The sequence below is a fragment of the Ochotona princeps genome, chromosome 1, assembly GCF_030435755.1.
Source record: "Ochotona princeps isolate mOchPri1 chromosome 1, mOchPri1.hap1, whole genome shotgun sequence".
In the NCBI taxonomy this organism is placed as follows: domain Eukaryota; kingdom Metazoa; phylum Chordata; class Mammalia; order Lagomorpha; family Ochotonidae; genus Ochotona; species Ochotona princeps.
Window position 1 is genome coordinate 70,274,228 of NC_080832.1, and position 16,217 is coordinate 70,290,444.

At 46.9% G+C, this 16,217-nt stretch overlaps 1 protein-coding gene across 1 annotated transcript in view; it reads left to right on the plus strand.

Moving 5' to 3' along the window:
- RRAGD (Ras related GTP binding D) overlaps positions 1 to 16,217 on the plus strand; it is a 41,637-nt gene that overhangs the window by 14,772 nt on the left and 10,648 nt on the right. Inside the window, exons 2-5 of the mRNA XM_004580385.4 lie at positions 5,572 to 5,867; positions 11,705 to 11,904; positions 13,335 to 13,449; positions 14,530 to 14,672. Of these exons, the coding sequence (XP_004580442.2) occupies positions 5,572 to 5,867; positions 11,705 to 11,904; positions 13,335 to 13,449; positions 14,530 to 14,672 (754 nt within the window). The remainder of the gene's footprint in view (positions 1 to 5,571; positions 5,868 to 11,704; positions 11,905 to 13,334; positions 13,450 to 14,529; positions 14,673 to 16,217) is intronic.

Consider the following 16,217-nt stretch of genomic DNA (forward strand, 5'->3'; position numbering starts at 1 on the left):
CACTGATTCATTCCCCAAGTGACCACAATGGGCAGTGATGCTCTGATCTAAAGCCAGGAACCAGGAGCTTCTTCCGGGTCTCTCACGTGGGTACAGGAACCCAAGGCTTTGGCCCGCCCTCAGTGCTTTCTCAGGCCTCAGGCAGGGAGCTGGATGGGCAGTGGAGCCGCTGGGATTAGAACTGGTACCCATATGGGATCCAGGCACATTCAAGGCGAGGATTTTGGAGGACTAGGCCGCTGTGCCAGGCCCTTAAAAATATTTTTAAAGATTATTTTTTTTTGAAATTCAGATTTGCAGAGAGAGAAAGAGATCTTTCATCCATTGGAGGGGAAGTGAAACAGCTGAAACTAGAACTGACACCTCTATGGGATGCCAGCATCGCAAGTGGAAGATTAGCCTGTTGATCCACCATGCTGGCCCCAGTATTTGGGCTTTTAAAGTATACTCAGCGTTCAGTTGTGACCACTATTTAATCCCAGAATGTTTTCTTCATTCCCAGGAAACTATGTACCAATTAATAACCACTCTGTATTTTTCCCTCTCTCTAGCCCCTGGAACTATAATCTACTTTTTGTTTCCATGGATTTATCTATTCTGGACATTTTATGTAAATATGATTGTAGAATATGTAAATTTTAATATTTGAGTTCTTTACATAGCATGTTTTCCACCTTTTCAAAAATAATTTGACTTTTTAAAAATTAATTTATGTGAAAGACAGAGTGACAGAGAGAGGAGGAAGATGGAGCAATGGAGAGAGAGATCTGTCCACCGGTTCACTCCCCGAATGGCTGCAACAGGAAGGTCTGGGCCAGGCTGAAGCCAGGAGCAAGGAACTCCATTCAGGTCTCCCACATGGGTAGCAGGGACCCAGATACTTGAGCCAGTTTGTGCTGCCTTCCCAGATGCATTATCAGGAAGCTAGAAGGGAGATGGGATGGATAGGTAAGACTTGAACTGACACTCCTAACGTGGATACTGGCATTGCAAGTGACCGGTAAACCCACCGTGCCACCATACCAGCCCCAGGTGTTTGCATTGTTCTTCCAAGTTACGGTATGAATCAGTGTCTCATTCCCTTTGCATGTCTGAATACTACACCATTGTGTAGACAGACCACCTTCTGTTTATCGATCCATGAGTTAGTGGGCACTGGGCTGTTAGCACCTTTAGAGTATTATAAGTAATGCTGCTATAAATACCTATGGCTAAGTGTTTACTTGACTACATATTGCCGTTTTTAAATGTGTTCCTAGCACTGGAATAGCTGAGTTGTATGCTGGTTCGCTCTGTTTAACCTTTGGAGGAAGCTGCAAACTCTTCTGGCGGCACCATTTTCCAGTCCCACCAGCAGGTTCCAGTTGTTTGCCACCTCCTTATGAACACTTGTTACCATCTTTGATTTACAGCCATCCCAGCGGGCTTGAGGTTGCACCTCATTGTGGTGGCTGTGTGCAGTTTAACAGTAGGAACCTTTATCATATGATCCCCGTGGGAGGGAGGAGGTCTCCCCTGCCTTTCTGGACCTTGGTTCTCCTCTGGTGGGACTCCAGTCCTTTGCCCTCTGGCACACAGCTGTCAATCCACCTGGTTGGCTGGGCTTCATGGATGGAGGTTTGGCATGCTGGCCCTGCTCATCCAGTAGGTTACTGGTTTTGATACTCTTTTTCCATTCATCATTTGTACATGTTCTTTTCTTTCTTTTCTTTTATTGGAAAGGCAAATATACAGAGAAGGAGAGACAAAGATCTTCTGTCTGCTGGTTCACTCCCCAAGTGACCACAATGGCCAGAGCTGAGCTGATCCAAAGCCAGGTGCCAGGAGTGTCCTTCAGGTCTCCCATGTGGGTACAGGGTCTCAAGGCTTTGGGTCGTCATGGATTGCCTTCCCAGGCCACAAGCAGGGAGCTGGATGGGAAGTAGAGCAGCCAGGTTATTAACTGGCACCCATATGAGATCCCGGCACATGCAAGGTGAGGATTTAGCCACTATTGTATCGTGCTGGGCCCACATTTGTACATTATATATATATATATATATATATATATATATATATATATATATATATATATATGTATATATATATATATATATATAATTTATTTATTTTTTGTCCAGTGTTCTTGCTCCTCAGCAGATAGCCTGGCTCCCTGCTTGGGGGCCTATGCATGATGGGGTTTGCACCCCTGACTGCCTACTGACTGTAGGCAGTGTTGTTGGCAAACCCTGTGCAGTTGTTCAGCAGCTTCTAATGGACACGGTGTAGACAACAACAGCTCAATGCCTCTGAAGTACCCCAGGCCCAGTTTTTGGGCATGTGGACTGTGTATATGACAGGGAGAGGTTTTTTTTTCTTTTTTTTTTTCTTTTTTTTAAGATTTCTTTTTTATTTGAAAGGCAGAGAGGGAAAGATCTTGTATCTGCTGGTTCACCCTCCAAAGGGTCACAACAATCAGAGTGGAGATGAGTTGATCCACAGCCAGGAGCCAGGAGTTTCTTCTGGCTCTCCTATAGTGGGCCTAAGGGCCCAAAAGACTTAGGCTATCCTGCAGTGCTTTCCCAGCAGCTGGAGCAGCCAGGACTTGAGCCAGCACCCATATGGGATGCTGGTGCCGCAGGCGGAAGGAAGCTTAATTTGCCACGCCATGGCTCTTGCCCCGGGGTGTTTGAAGCTGAACATGCCAGCTCATGCTTCTGTTTCTTGCGTAAGGCTCTCTGTTGCTGGTAATCCTGTGCCTTGCGTCGGTTGTCTTGCTGACTAGAAGGAACTCATGGACCTCATTGCAGTTCTCATATGTATTTCTCTGACAGCTAAGGACATAGAGCCTCTTTTTGTATGCTTATTGGCTGTTGGAGTATCTTATTTGGAGAGTATCTGTTTAGATCCCTCTGCCCCCTCTTTGTATTCAATTTTATTTTATTGTTGAATTGTAAGGATTCTTTACATATTCAGGAGGCTAGACCTTTAACACAGAATATGATTTGTAATGTTTTCTCTCATTCTTTAGGTTTTACTTTCATTTTCTTTAAAAAAATATTTTTAAAAATCATTTATTAATTTCTAAGGCCATTGTAGAGAGAGGGAGAAAGATCTCCATGTGTTGATTCACTTTCCAGATGGCCGCAATAGCCAGAACCTGGTCAGGCTGAAGCTAGGAGCTTCATCCAGGTCCACTTGGGCCATCTTCTGCTTTTCCTTGGCCATCAGCAGGGAGCTTGTTCAGAATTTGAGCAGCCTGGATGTGAACTGGCACCCATCTGGGCTGTAGCTTTACCCATTCCATGACAAAACTGGCCCTCTAAAAAATCTTGATAAGTCCAATGTATCAACTTTTTTCTTTCTAAAATTGTGTTTATTTAAAGACTGTATATACACACACACACAGAAGAAGATGATTTCCATTACTGGTTCACTTCTCAAATACCTGCATCAAACTCAAGTGGGGCCAGGCCCAAATTGGGAGCCCAATCTTGGGCTTGTCGATGGGTGACAGGGACTCGGGTACCTGAGCCGTGCCCTGCTGCTTCCCCAGGGACGCCTGAGCGGAAGCATAGTGGACACAGACGTCCCCAGGGGCGTCTGAAGCACTGCATCAGGTGCCTCGCCCCATCTGATTACTTGTTTTTGCTGTCAGAACTAAGAAATTGTTGCCTAACTCACAGTTGCCAAGATTTTTGTCCAGTTGTTTCCTTTTAAGAGTTTCATAGTTTTGGCTCTTAAATTTAGAAATGTGGTCACTTTGAGGCACATATGATACAAGGTAAGGATCTGCTTCACTTATTTGCACGTGAAAAACCAGTTTACCCAGCACCATTTGCTGACTTTTAGGTCTTTGATTTCATTTTCACAGTAACTCTGAGATTTATTTTCATTATCGGCTCCCTTTTATAGATTTGTATTTAAAAATGTTATTTATTTGGGAGTCAGAGAAAATCAGAAAGCAAGAGAAGGCACCTCATCTGCTGGCTCATTGCCCAGGCACCTGCTGCGGGCATGGCTCAAGCTGGGTCTCCCATGGGATAACTGAGATGCAGCTGCTTGAGCCATGCCCCCGCTGCAGCTAGAGAGAGGGGGCTGGAGTCAGGAACAGGACAAAGCCTGGAGCCCAGACACTGTCACCTGACCTGGGTGTCCATGTCCCAGTGATTGCTTCATTTGCAGGACAGAAACCCACTCCATAGCATGAGAACTTTGAAACCCAGTCTTAAAAGCTTAGTATCTTGCCCAAGGCCTCCTGGCCCCTACCTTGGATCTTACTGACTTCAGCTTCTGACCCTCAACTTCCTTCACTTCTGTCAGTTGCATACGTGTTTAGTCCAGTAGGAAGGCTGTTTGCTTAGGACTAAAGAATATCGTGTGTCTAATCCTGTATGCCTTAATAACACAGAAAGCCCTACAGGGTTTCCAATTTTTATACATTGCTACTTATTAATGTTTAAATCCTCTAGGAGTCTTGGCCAAGGGTTTTAGGATTGGATTGTTACCAGGGACTAGAGTAGAGCTGTCCTGTAGAATTTTGTTATTGTAGTATTGCAAATGGGGGATGCAGCCAGACTCCTTACCTAAGTACTGCGTTATGCTCCACAGACGCCAGGGCTGTGGCACAGTGGGTTGGTAAGCAACCACTTGGGATGCCATCATCTCATATTGGGGCATTACTTCTTATCTGCCTCATGCCAATGCATGTGGGAAAGCAGTGGAGGATAACCCGAGTGCTTACACCCTGTCACCCACATGGGAAATTCGAATGAAGCTCCCAGCTCCTAGGATCAGCTTAGCCTAGCCCCAGCCGTTGGGACCATTTGGGGAGTGAACCTACAGATGGAAGATTCATTCATTTTCTCTCTCTCCTTCCCTCCCCTGTCTCTCTTCCCTTTCTTCCCTGCCTTTCAAATAAACAAATGAATCTTTTAAAAATTATTGGCATCCATGAATACATAAGGAATCTCCAAAAAGTTTGTAGAAGATATGTATTCTGAAGAAAATGATGCATGGATTTCAAAAAAAAATTTTTGTATAAAAATAAACATCTTAAACTTAACAGAAATTATTTATTTGAAAGGCAAAGAGAGACAAACATGGATCTTTCATCTGATGGTTCACTCCCCGCAAGTCTAAAGCAGCCAAAGGGTCAGGCCAAAGCTAGGAGCCTGGAACTCAATCCAGATTGCCCACGTGGGTAACAGCGACCTAAATACTTGAGCCATCCCCTGTTGCCTTCCCGGGGTGCACATTAGCAGGGAGCTTGGTCTGAAACCCGAGCATTACAAATGGCCAGAAGAGGGTAACACAACAGCTGTCAGCTCCGGGAACCCTGGGCCCTTCTCATCCCGGAGACCCAGCCGGCCTGGTGTGGCGCGTTGCCTCCGGCTGCATGGAGTAGGTGGCCAGGCGGCCTCCTCCTGGGCTCTGCGCCACCTAAAGGCTGCGCCCTGGGAGCAGGAGGACGCCACCACACCGCGCACGTGTGAAGCCTGGCAGAGCAGCCTCCGCTGGAAGAAGCGAAAGCCCAGCTTAGCCACCCAGAGCCTGGCGCTCAGTCTCCGTCTGATTCTGTGGTTTCTGCAGTTCTGGACTTCAGCGACCCATTCAGCTCGGAGGTGAAGCCCAGGATCCTGTTGATGGGCTTGAGGCGGAGCGGCAAGTCGTCCATTCAGAAAGTCGTCTTCCACAAGATGTCGCCCAATGAGACGCTCTTCCTGGAAAGCACCAACAAGATCTGCCGGGAGGACGTCTCCAACAGCTCCTTCGTCAACTTTCAGATTTGGGATTTCCCCGGGCAGATCGACTTCTTCGACCCCACCTTTGACTACGAGATGATATTCCGGGGCACAGGAGCCCTCATCTTCGTCATCGACTCCCAGGTAAAGCTGGCTTTCCCCGGTGTTAGGGACAGCACCCCTTCCCCGCCGTGAGGGCTGTTTTTTTGTTTGTTGATAGATTTGAACTGGACTTTTCTTTCACACGCATTTCTGTCATGGCCCGGGGCGTTTGGGAGGAAGAAGCCGCGTCCAGAGCCGCAGCCCACCTTTGGGGAGCTGTGTCGGCCTCAGCGGCTGGCAATTTTCCACAAGCCTGCCAGATGGCAGTTAGCCAAGGTTGGAAAATACCAAAGGCCTTAAGAAAGTTCATGGAAAATGGGTATTATGAAAGGACTATGCATGGATTTCAATTCTTTTTAACGGCACCAAAATAAACCCATCTTTGAATTCCCAAATCTTCATGAGCTTTTGGGGGTACCTTTGCATGCATCAATCCACCCTCCCTGTGGGATCCTTGGTAGACAGGGATAAGAGATTACAGGTTCCCTGCACCAAAATAATGAATGCAAGTTTATATAGGATTTCTTATGAAGTTCTGAGTGTGAGAAATTATCTTTTAAAATCACATATTTATCAGTGTTGTTACTCCATAAATGGCTGTTCTGTGTGTTTTCTAAAGAAATTTAAAAAGTGAGTCTTGAGATGCATCTGTCTCTAAAATAGGCATATTTGATGTTTCTCCATTTAATTTACATGTCCAGGCTCCAGCGAGATGGGGTTTGACATCAGTTTTGCTGGATTTTCCTCTGTATCTAGAAGTAAGCCTTGAGAAATTTGGTTCACAAACAAGCAAATGGTTGAGGAGGGGGGAGTTTTGCTGTAGCATTGGTCTTGATTATTGAAACTCCTCCCAAGGAATATTCCTCTTAATTATGCAGCTTGTGGCATACACACATGCACACATACCCAGACACACACTCACACACAGTGGCTTTAGGCTTGGGAACAGATCCCCAGGGCAGGTCCTTCTGGGGTTTGCAGGAAGCAGAGGACTGGAAGTCCCTCAACCCAGAGATCATGGGACTCAGGGCAGCGTCTAGGAAGGTGCCCTTGCCTGTGGGCTCCATGTCCCCTGAGGCCCATCTCTGTGGTTGTGCCAAGGGAGGGAGGAAAGGCAAGCTGGAGCATGGGTACAGGAGGCAGACCCCCTTCAGGTAGGGGGCTGAGTCACAGAGTTGGGGTAGAGCTGCTCTTGTTTCCTCGCATCATGGAGAACCTCTGAGAATGGGTGCGTGACCATGGCCCAGCTGAAGGCCCTCCCAGGGCTCTCTGGCACTGTCAGCATTGACAGTCTGCAGGCCCTTGAGGCATGTGCCAGCCAAACTCTGAAGTTCAGGCCTTCATGCTTTCCTGGCCTGATGGCCCCAACTATTAGACAGGTGGCTAGCTGCTGGGATGTACCCCCTGCCCTACCAGGGGTTCCTGGGGGATCAGCGAGGAAGTACTGTGAAGGCTTTGTGATGAGCCCTGAGCCTGCGCTTGGAAGCTGGCCTGCGACAGGGCATTGTAAACCTGCTCAGGGAACTAGCTGTCTGTTCAGTACAATAGTGGAGCTTTCTTTTCCACATGGCTGCACTGTGGACTATGGGCACATGGCCGTGTGGTTATAGGGGTTCTTTCTTTCCTTTTGTGCTGGGGGTATAGAGGGGAGAGCGTTTAAGTTCAGGGCCTGAGCTGTGAACAGCCATTCACTCTCCTTCCCGGGGCCCACCTAGAAATGTCCAGGTCATGCGTGTCTGCAGACACCTGCAGTGCGTCCAAGGCCTGCTGTCAGCAGCTGCTCTCCTGGCTGTCCCACTTGCACTGACCTGTTTCCTGGCCCATCTGTGGCCTTGGCAGGCTCCCTTGACTTCCTGTCACAGGTCTGCCAGCACCATGAATTACGGAGCTTAGAGCCTGAGGGTGGCAGATAGGGGGTACTGGCAGCGGGAGGGTGAGGTGGGAGACAGCTGTCGCTCCCGTCTTCCTCTCTGGGCTCTGTTTCCTCTGTAGGTCTGTGTGAAGCTGTTTTGTACAGCTGGGGGCCCTGGGTGGCACTGGTTATGACCCTGCCCAAGGGTGAGTAGATTGCAATCAGGTGACTCACCAGGGGAAGGCCAGGGCTTACTATTTACTTAACTAGTGTGGCGTGCTTATGGTTTGTGTTCAGGGAATTAAAACTTCAGTGCAGATCTGTCTTAGGTGTTCATGCCATGGCCAGGATGGTACCGGTGCCTAGTTTTTACATTGTATCTGTAATTTGCTCTCAAAATTAGCTATACATTACAAGCATATATTCAGACTTGAACATCAGTTAGGGATTGATAAATTGTTTTTTTAGTTTAGTTATATCCTCCCCTGGGATTTTTCTTAGGCTAGTGAGCAGAGGAGGAGGTAATTTTTTTAAAAGATGCATTTAGTTTATTTGAAAGGCAGAGTTACAGAGAGAGAGGGAGAAACAGGGAGAGAGATCTTTGATCCACTGATTCATTCCCTAAATGGCAACAGTGGCTTAAGCTGAGCTAGTCTGAAACCAGGAACTTCTTCCAGGCCTCCCACATGGCTGCAGGGACCTGTATTTCTCTGCCTTTCCAGGCATATTTGCAAGGAGCTGGACTAATGCCTGTATGGGATGCCAGGACCATAGGCTATGCCACAGTCCTGGCAGCTACATTGCACTTTTAAAAGAAGTAGGAAAAGTATCATTGAGTTGCTGTCAGTGAGGAATCAGATCGTTTCAGAGCGTGCTACACCTTTTATCTGGAAGCAGTCTGTGTGGTGCGAGTACAAGTACCGCAAGGGGGAAGACCCAGCAGCCACAGCGGCCTTTCCTTCATTGCCAGGGAAGACTATTTTGGTCTGACATCTCATGTTTTATTTTTTGCTTCTGAGTTTCTCACAGTCACAAGATGGCTAGATAAATATGTCTCCATGGAGAAAATGTGTCCTCACAGAACACTGTGAAATGAAAACAAAAGAAAGCAAGAGTGGTTTTCCGTGAGGCAAGTGTGTGACAGTGTTCCATGCAGAACCCGCGGCTGCCCCCCATCTCACAGCCACTGCTCCAGACAGCATCTGCCCAGCCTCTGTTGGTGACAGCATCTTGTGTATTTCTGAGAGTTCATTTCAGAGCAGAAACTAGGCATAGGGGAACACAGCAGTGGACACAGCAAGAAAACTCACATGCCACTGCTGGGTTCTCTTAAATCAAGTCTTTTCTGCTTCTTAGTGTTAGTTTTTGTCCCTGTAATTCTGTGTTGCTTGCCTGTTGGTTGGAAACCAGTGCATGCTGGGTAGGGAGGTTAGAAGAACAGTGTCTAATCTTTGGAGATGTGAGGGGCTCTCCTTACATCGCAATGTAGAAGTAAATGGGCAGGTAGCTGGGTTAGGTCTGCTGGGCTGGGGGTCACAAGCCCCTGCATGCAATTCTATCTATTTGTCAGTTAAAATACCCCTTTCCTGGGCTGCATCTGCTTCGTTCAGCATCAAAGAATCAGATGTCCTGAAAATGTGCACATTAAAGCTCCTTGTGGTACAATGTAATTCCCAGGTGGCCTTATGCCTCTGGTAGCACCACCCTCTACCTCCCAACAGGGGCCAGCCCTGGGGGAGGGGCTCTCTTTCTCCTGACACCACAGCTGGAGGGGCTGTGCAAGTGCCTTTTTCTCTCTGCCTTTCTACACCACTCCTCCCTTCCATATGGGATCCCAACGGATGCTAGATGAGGATTTAGCCACTAGGCTATCACTCCAGGTGGTTAATAGGAGTTATAAGTACAAGTGTTCCGTGAGCGGTCAGGATGGCCTTTGGTACGTTTGCATCTCGTTTCTGAATCCTTGCTGGGTTGCTGACTCTAGCTTCCCGCCAGAGTGCACCCTAGGGGGCATCAGATGACGACTCAAGTAAAGGGTATCACCTGCCCTCCTGGAAATCTGATTGAGGTTGGTGCTTCAGGCTTCAGCTGGGCCCTGCCCCTACTGAGGTGGGCTTTGGGGGTGTGAACGAGCAGGTGAAGGCATCTGTTTCTCTGTCTGGTAAAATAAAAATAAAAAATGTGCAAAATGGCAATGTATTTTGAATGAAAAATGCCTTGAAATTTTGCATCGTTTCTTTGCATTTCTCATGAACTTTTTGAAGACCTCCAAGTATGCATGGATATCAGATTTGTTGTGGGGTATTTTGGTAACAAAATAAACTTCTAATCCTATTTTTCATGAACTTTTCTGAAGTTCCCTCATAGGTCTAGGAAGGAGCACAAATAGTATTGTGTTGTTTGGGGCAATTGCTGTAGACCGGGACCTGGCAGATTTTCTCAAGGGCCAGACAGTAAGGAACTGAGAGCTGAGGGTTCTCTGCAGAGGACAGCTGTCCCACACAGCAGCTGCAGGTAATCTATGAACAGTGAGCAAGGCTGTGTTCCCTAACCAAGGATTCCCTAACCAGGACAGGCAGTGAGCCTGAGGGCCAGGATTTGCTAGATTCTGCCATAGACAAGTGATTTTTGTTTAAAGGTTTAATTATTTGTTTGTAAAGTAAACTAACAAAGAGAAAGAGAGAGAATTGGAGAGGGATCGTTAATCTGTTGATTCCCTCCCCAAATGGCCACAGTGATGGAGGCTGGTCCATTCCCATCAGCAGGAAGCTGGATTGGAAGCAGAGCAGCCAGAACTTGAACTGTGGCTACACTATGGGATGCCAGGCAAGTAGAGCCTTAATGTAACTGTATCACAATGCTGGCCGCAGGGACCAGTGATTCTTGCAGTTGTTCCCCAGCTCCCTCCCTGTCCCGCCAGTGCCCTCTATCATGTCCTTGTCTCTCACTGGACATCACAGTCCACCAAGACATGTGAAAGGCTGGAAGAGGTAGCAGTCCCTGGCAGGTCCCAAGTAGTGCAGTGTAGGCTCTTTCTCTTCCTTGAAACAACAACTTGAATCTTTATGGCTGTCCTCAGCTTAAATTGTAACTGGCTGAGTCAGCTGCAGTTTTAATTTTTATTCATCTCATTCTGTTTGAAAAGCAGAAAGGGATCTCCATCTGCTGGTTCACTCCCCAAATGCCCACTACAGCCAGGATTGGACCAGATTGATGCCAGGAGCCTGGAACTCCATCTCAGTCCTCTACATGGGTGCAGGAGCTCAAGCATTTGGGCCATTGTCCTGTGCCTGGCCAGAGTGCACATTAGAAGTAGAAGAATGAGTCATTTGCAAGTGTCCCAAGCAGCAACTTGAACCTCTGTGTCAACACCTGATGCAGCTACATCTTTTTTTTAAAAAAGATTCATTTATTTTTATTACAAAGTCAAATATATAGAAAGGAGGAGAAACAGAGAGGAAGATCTTCCATCCGATGATTCACTCCCCCAAATAACCACAATGGCTAAAGCAGAGCCGATCCAAAGCCAGAAGCCAAGAGCTCTTCTGGGTCTCCCACACGGGTGCAGGGTCCTAAAGCTTGGACCATCCTTGACTGCTTTCCCAGGCCACAGACAGGAAGCTGGATGGGAAGTGGAGCAGCCAGGATTAGAACTGGTGCCCATATGGGATACCGGTGCATTCAAAGCGAGGACTTCAGTCACTAGGCCATGCCGGGCCGCTGCTGCATCTTTTAGCCTTCCTTTTTCTTGTCTTTGTTAACATAACTCAGGTTTTTCATGCCTGAATTCCACGAAGCCAGCTTCTTTTTGGGGGAATTGTGGGAGTAGAGAAGGGGGACTGCAAAATATTTTGAGGCTGCTAGGCACATAGTGCAGAGGGTGTGTGTGGCAAGCTCAGGAACACAAGCGGTTTCTCTCACAGGTGTGTGGAAAACTCAGGAAGGCAGGCAGCTTCTCTCACGGGCATGTGTGGAAAGGTAAGGAAAGGCAGGTGGCTTCTCTCATGGGCGTCACCTCTGTCCACAGGACGACTACATGGAAGCCCTGGCCAGGCTGCACCTCACAGTGACCAGGGCCTACAAGGTGAACACCGACATCAACTTCGAGGTGTTCATTCATAAAGTGGATGGCCTGTCAGATGACCACAAAATTGAAACCCAGAGAGATATTCACCAGAGAGCAAATGATGACCTGGCCGATGCCGGATTGGAGAAAATTCACCTCAGGTGAGAATGGAAGTGCCCTGGGGATCCCAGGAAAGGATGGGGAACAGAGAGGTTGGGGCCCCAGAATCTACACTGCGGGCCTAGCATGGCTAGTTAGTCACCTCATCCACCCACAGATGCCATGTTGGAACTTGGGGGAAAGAATGAGGGTGTGCAAGCTCATTCCAGCTTGCTGGGAAAGCTGTTGTATTTGGTTATAGGTATTTTAATTGGTCACAGTCAAGGTTTTCCCACTCACAAATAAACCATAACATAAAACCTATGAATACAGGCCAGGAAGTTAGTCAGTGCTGAAGTTTATGTGTTTCCCCTCCCCCCAAGATTTACTTTTATTTGAAAGGCGCATTTGATAGAGCTGTTTCATCCACTGGTTCACTCCCCGAATGGCTGCAAAGGCCAGAGTTGAGCCTGTGTGAAGTTGGGAACCAGGAGCTTCTTCCAGGTCTCCCACATGAGTGAAGGAGCCCAAGCACTTGGGCCATCTCCACTGCTTTCCCAGGCCACAAGCAGGGAGCTAGATCAGAAGTGAAACAGTCAGGACATAAACCAGCTGTCCGTATCGGATGCCAGCGCCACAGGATGGAGGATTAGCCAACTTTGGTGCTGCAGTTTATGTTTCTTAAGAAACAGAATCATCGGGCCCGGCGGCGTGGCCTAGGGGATGATAAAGTCCTCGCCTTGAACGCCCCAGGATCCCATATGGGCACTGGTTCTAATCCCGGCAGCTCCACTTCCCATCCAGCTCCCTGCTTGTGGCCTGGGAAAGCAGTCGAGGACGGCCCAATGCATTGGGACCCTGCACCCGCGTCGGAGACCCAGAGGAGGTTCCTGGTTTCTGGCTTCGGATCGGCGCGCACCGGCCGTTGCGGCTCACTTGGGGAGTGAATCATCGGATGGAAGATCTTCCTCTCTGTCTCTCCTCCTTTCTGTATATCTGACTTTGAAATGAAAATAAATAAATCTTTAAAAAAAAAAGAAACAGAATCATCTCCATAATCAATAATAAAGGCATAGTGTGAAAATAATTCAAGAAGAAAACCCACAGAGGCAAAGCAACTTTTCGGTGATTGATTTTTGGTGGAGTAGTATATGCAGCATTTGCTTTCCAAATTGTGGATATAGCAGCAGTTCCCGGGGGGCTCAGGTCAAGGTGAGCTGGTGTGGGTGCTCCTGCAGATTGTGGGGAAGCCGTCCGTGCACAGTGCTACACCTGTAAGCTCTGCAGTTACCAGACGAGGCCAGGCACAGGTGGGGAGGAATAACCTTAGAAAGTGCTTGCTTTCCACCATGGTCATCATGAATTCCGAAGGGGACTATCCCGTGTGTTAGAGTGTGGCTATTGAAGGCAGATGACGGAGATTATGAAATAGCTGACACAGCTATTGCTTGGTCACAGGAACAACATGATGAAATATTGTTTCCTCTTTCAGCTTCTATCTGACAAGCATATACGATCATTCAATATTTGAAGCTTTTAGCAAAGTGGTGCAGAAATTGATTCCACAGCTCCCGACTCTGGAGAATTTGCTAAACATCTTTATCTCCGTAAGTCAATCATGTGTACCTGTTAGAATCTTTGCAGAATTTGAAGAAAATATTGCAAAAGCAAAAACAATCTTACTGCTGGTTACTTTCAGAGCATTTCAATGCTGTTTAAGTACTGCTTTGAAAGTTCACTGCTACGTACCAGTTTAGATCCTTTACCGTTTAAGTCCCAGAAAAGATTCCAGTACTCCATTGATTTAATTGTGTGGAATACTCAAATTGTAGACAGTCATTCCATGTTAGTGGGATCCTCGGTGAGGTAGGGAACATATCCGTGACATTGGCAATGAGACTTTTCCTGTGGAGTAGCTTGGAAGGGTGTGCTGCCTAAGCCTGCAGACTGCCCACCCAAGGGAAGCTCTGTCAAGCAGCAGGAGTTGGATCTGCTGGGTGTGCTCACCAGTTACTCTGTCACCATAAAATTTTGGGTTAGTTTGTGCAGATTTTTATGATTAATTTTTTAACTCACACTCAGGATATTGTTTTTTACTTGACCTTTTTCTAACTGCAGGCACATTTCTAAGAGTTAAGTACTGTCCAATTTGTTCACCTAAAATAAATAATATGTGATAATTTAACTTTTCATTTAAAAAATATGTTTATTGAAAGAGTTACAGAGAGGGAGAAACAGAGAAAGAGAGCTTGAATCTGCTGGTTCCCTCCCCACATGGCTGCCATGCCAAGGCTGGGCTAGCTCTAAGCCAGGAGCTTCATCCAAGACTCCAGCGTGGGTGAAATGGTCTCCGGCACTTGGGGCATTTTCCCTTGCTTTTCCCAGGCACATTAGCAGGAAGCTCAATGGGAAGTAGAGCAGTGGGGATATGAACCAGCGCCCATGGTGCCTTTACGAGCTATGCTGCGATGCTGGCCCTGCTGTTCATTTCTTATGCAAATATTATACAGCAGTTTATGGCAGTGAAGTTTTAATTGTGATAAAATGGTATGATTCAAATGTTTAGAAAATCCCTGCTAGCTCATGGTTTGTGTTGGGGCTGATGTGTCATTTTATGTAACAACCTATGATCTCAGCAATGTCTGATTCCACCATTACTTCCAGGTAGCATCTTCTTTTTGTTTCAGAATTCGGGGATTGAAAAGGCATTTCTATTCGATGTGGTCAGCAAAATCTATATCGCAACTGACAGTACTCCGGTGGATATGCAAACCTATGAACTCTGCTGTGATATGATAGATGTGGTTATTGACATTTCTTGTATTTATGGGTAAGTGAAACATTTTTTAAAAAACAAAAATATTTATCTGAAAAGCAGAGTTTGAGGGAGAGAAAGATCTTCCATCTGTTGATTCATTTCCCAATGAATAGCTACACAGCCAGGACTGGGCCAGGCCAAAGCCAGGAGCCACGAGTTTCTTCGGGTCTCCCACATGAGTTATAGGGACCCAAGGACTTGGGTAGTCTGCTGCTGCTTTCCCAAGTGTACTAGTAGGAAGTTGGATCAGAAGTTGAGTGGCAAGAAGTCAAACACCAGCCTCAGGTGAAAGATGCTTAAACCATAGTCTCTTTCATAACTTTGAGGTGTTTTGCATGTGGTAACCTGCCTTAGTGTTTTTGTTTTGAATAACTAAAATCTGTAAATAAATATACCATTTAGTCTGCATAATAATAATAATAACAGCACATAGTTGTGGAGCATTTATTTATTTGAAAGAGATACAGAGAAAGAAAGGGAAAAACAGAGGGAAAGAGACCTTCTAGCTACTTGTCTACTTCCCAGATGGCCACAGTAGCCAGGGCTGGGCTAGGCTGAAGCCAGGAGCTTTGTCTGGGTAGAAGAGCCCAAGCAATGCTTTTCTCGGGCTATTAGCAAGAAGCTGGATTGGAAGTGGAGCAGCTGAGATTCAAACCAGTGCAAATATGGAATACTAGTGCTAAAGGCTCTGCTGGCTACGCCACAGTGCCACCATCTAATCTTTTTTAAAATAAGATTTATTTTGCTTTTGGGGCCAGTGCTGTGGCTAAGCCTTGGCCTACAGTGCCAGCGTCCCATATAGACGTCAGTTCAAGTCCCAGCTGCTCCCTGCTTATCATCTGGGTAAAGAGCAGAGAATGGCTCAACTTCTAGGGATCCTGCATCCACATGAAAGGCTCAGGAGAAGCTTCTGGCTTCAGATCGGCTCAGCTCCGGCCATAGCAGCAACCTGGAGAGTGAACCAGAAGATGGAAGATCTCTGTGTCCCTCCTTCTTTCCGTATTTCAAATAATAAATACATAAGATTTAGTTCATATATTTGAGAGGCAGAGGGAGTGGGGGAGACAGAGAGGGAGGAAAAAGAGAAAGAGTTAGTTCTTTTTTTTTTTAAACACATTTTTACTGCATTTCATTTTTTCAAAAATTAATTACATTGGATTATGTGATACATTTTTTTATGCACTGGGATTCCCCCGGTCCCTCCCCACACCCTCCCCCCAGAGTTAGTTCTTTTATCTGATGGTTCACTCCCCAAATGGCTGCATAAGCCAGGGCTGGGCCAGGCTGAAACCAGGATCCTGGAGTACCAGCTCATTCTCCCATGTATGTGGCAGAAGCCCAAGTACACGTGCCATCCTCTGCTGCCTTCCCAGGGACATCAGCAAGAAGCTGGTCAGAAGTGAAGCAGCTGGGACTCCAAACAGCACTATAGTATGGGATGGTATGTTGTAAGCTGTAGCTTAATTTGCTGTGCCACAGCGCCGGCCTCATCCCATTCCTGTTCCACAAAGCAGGGATTTCTGTTGTCCAGTTATAGAAACTGCAGCTGTGATTGGT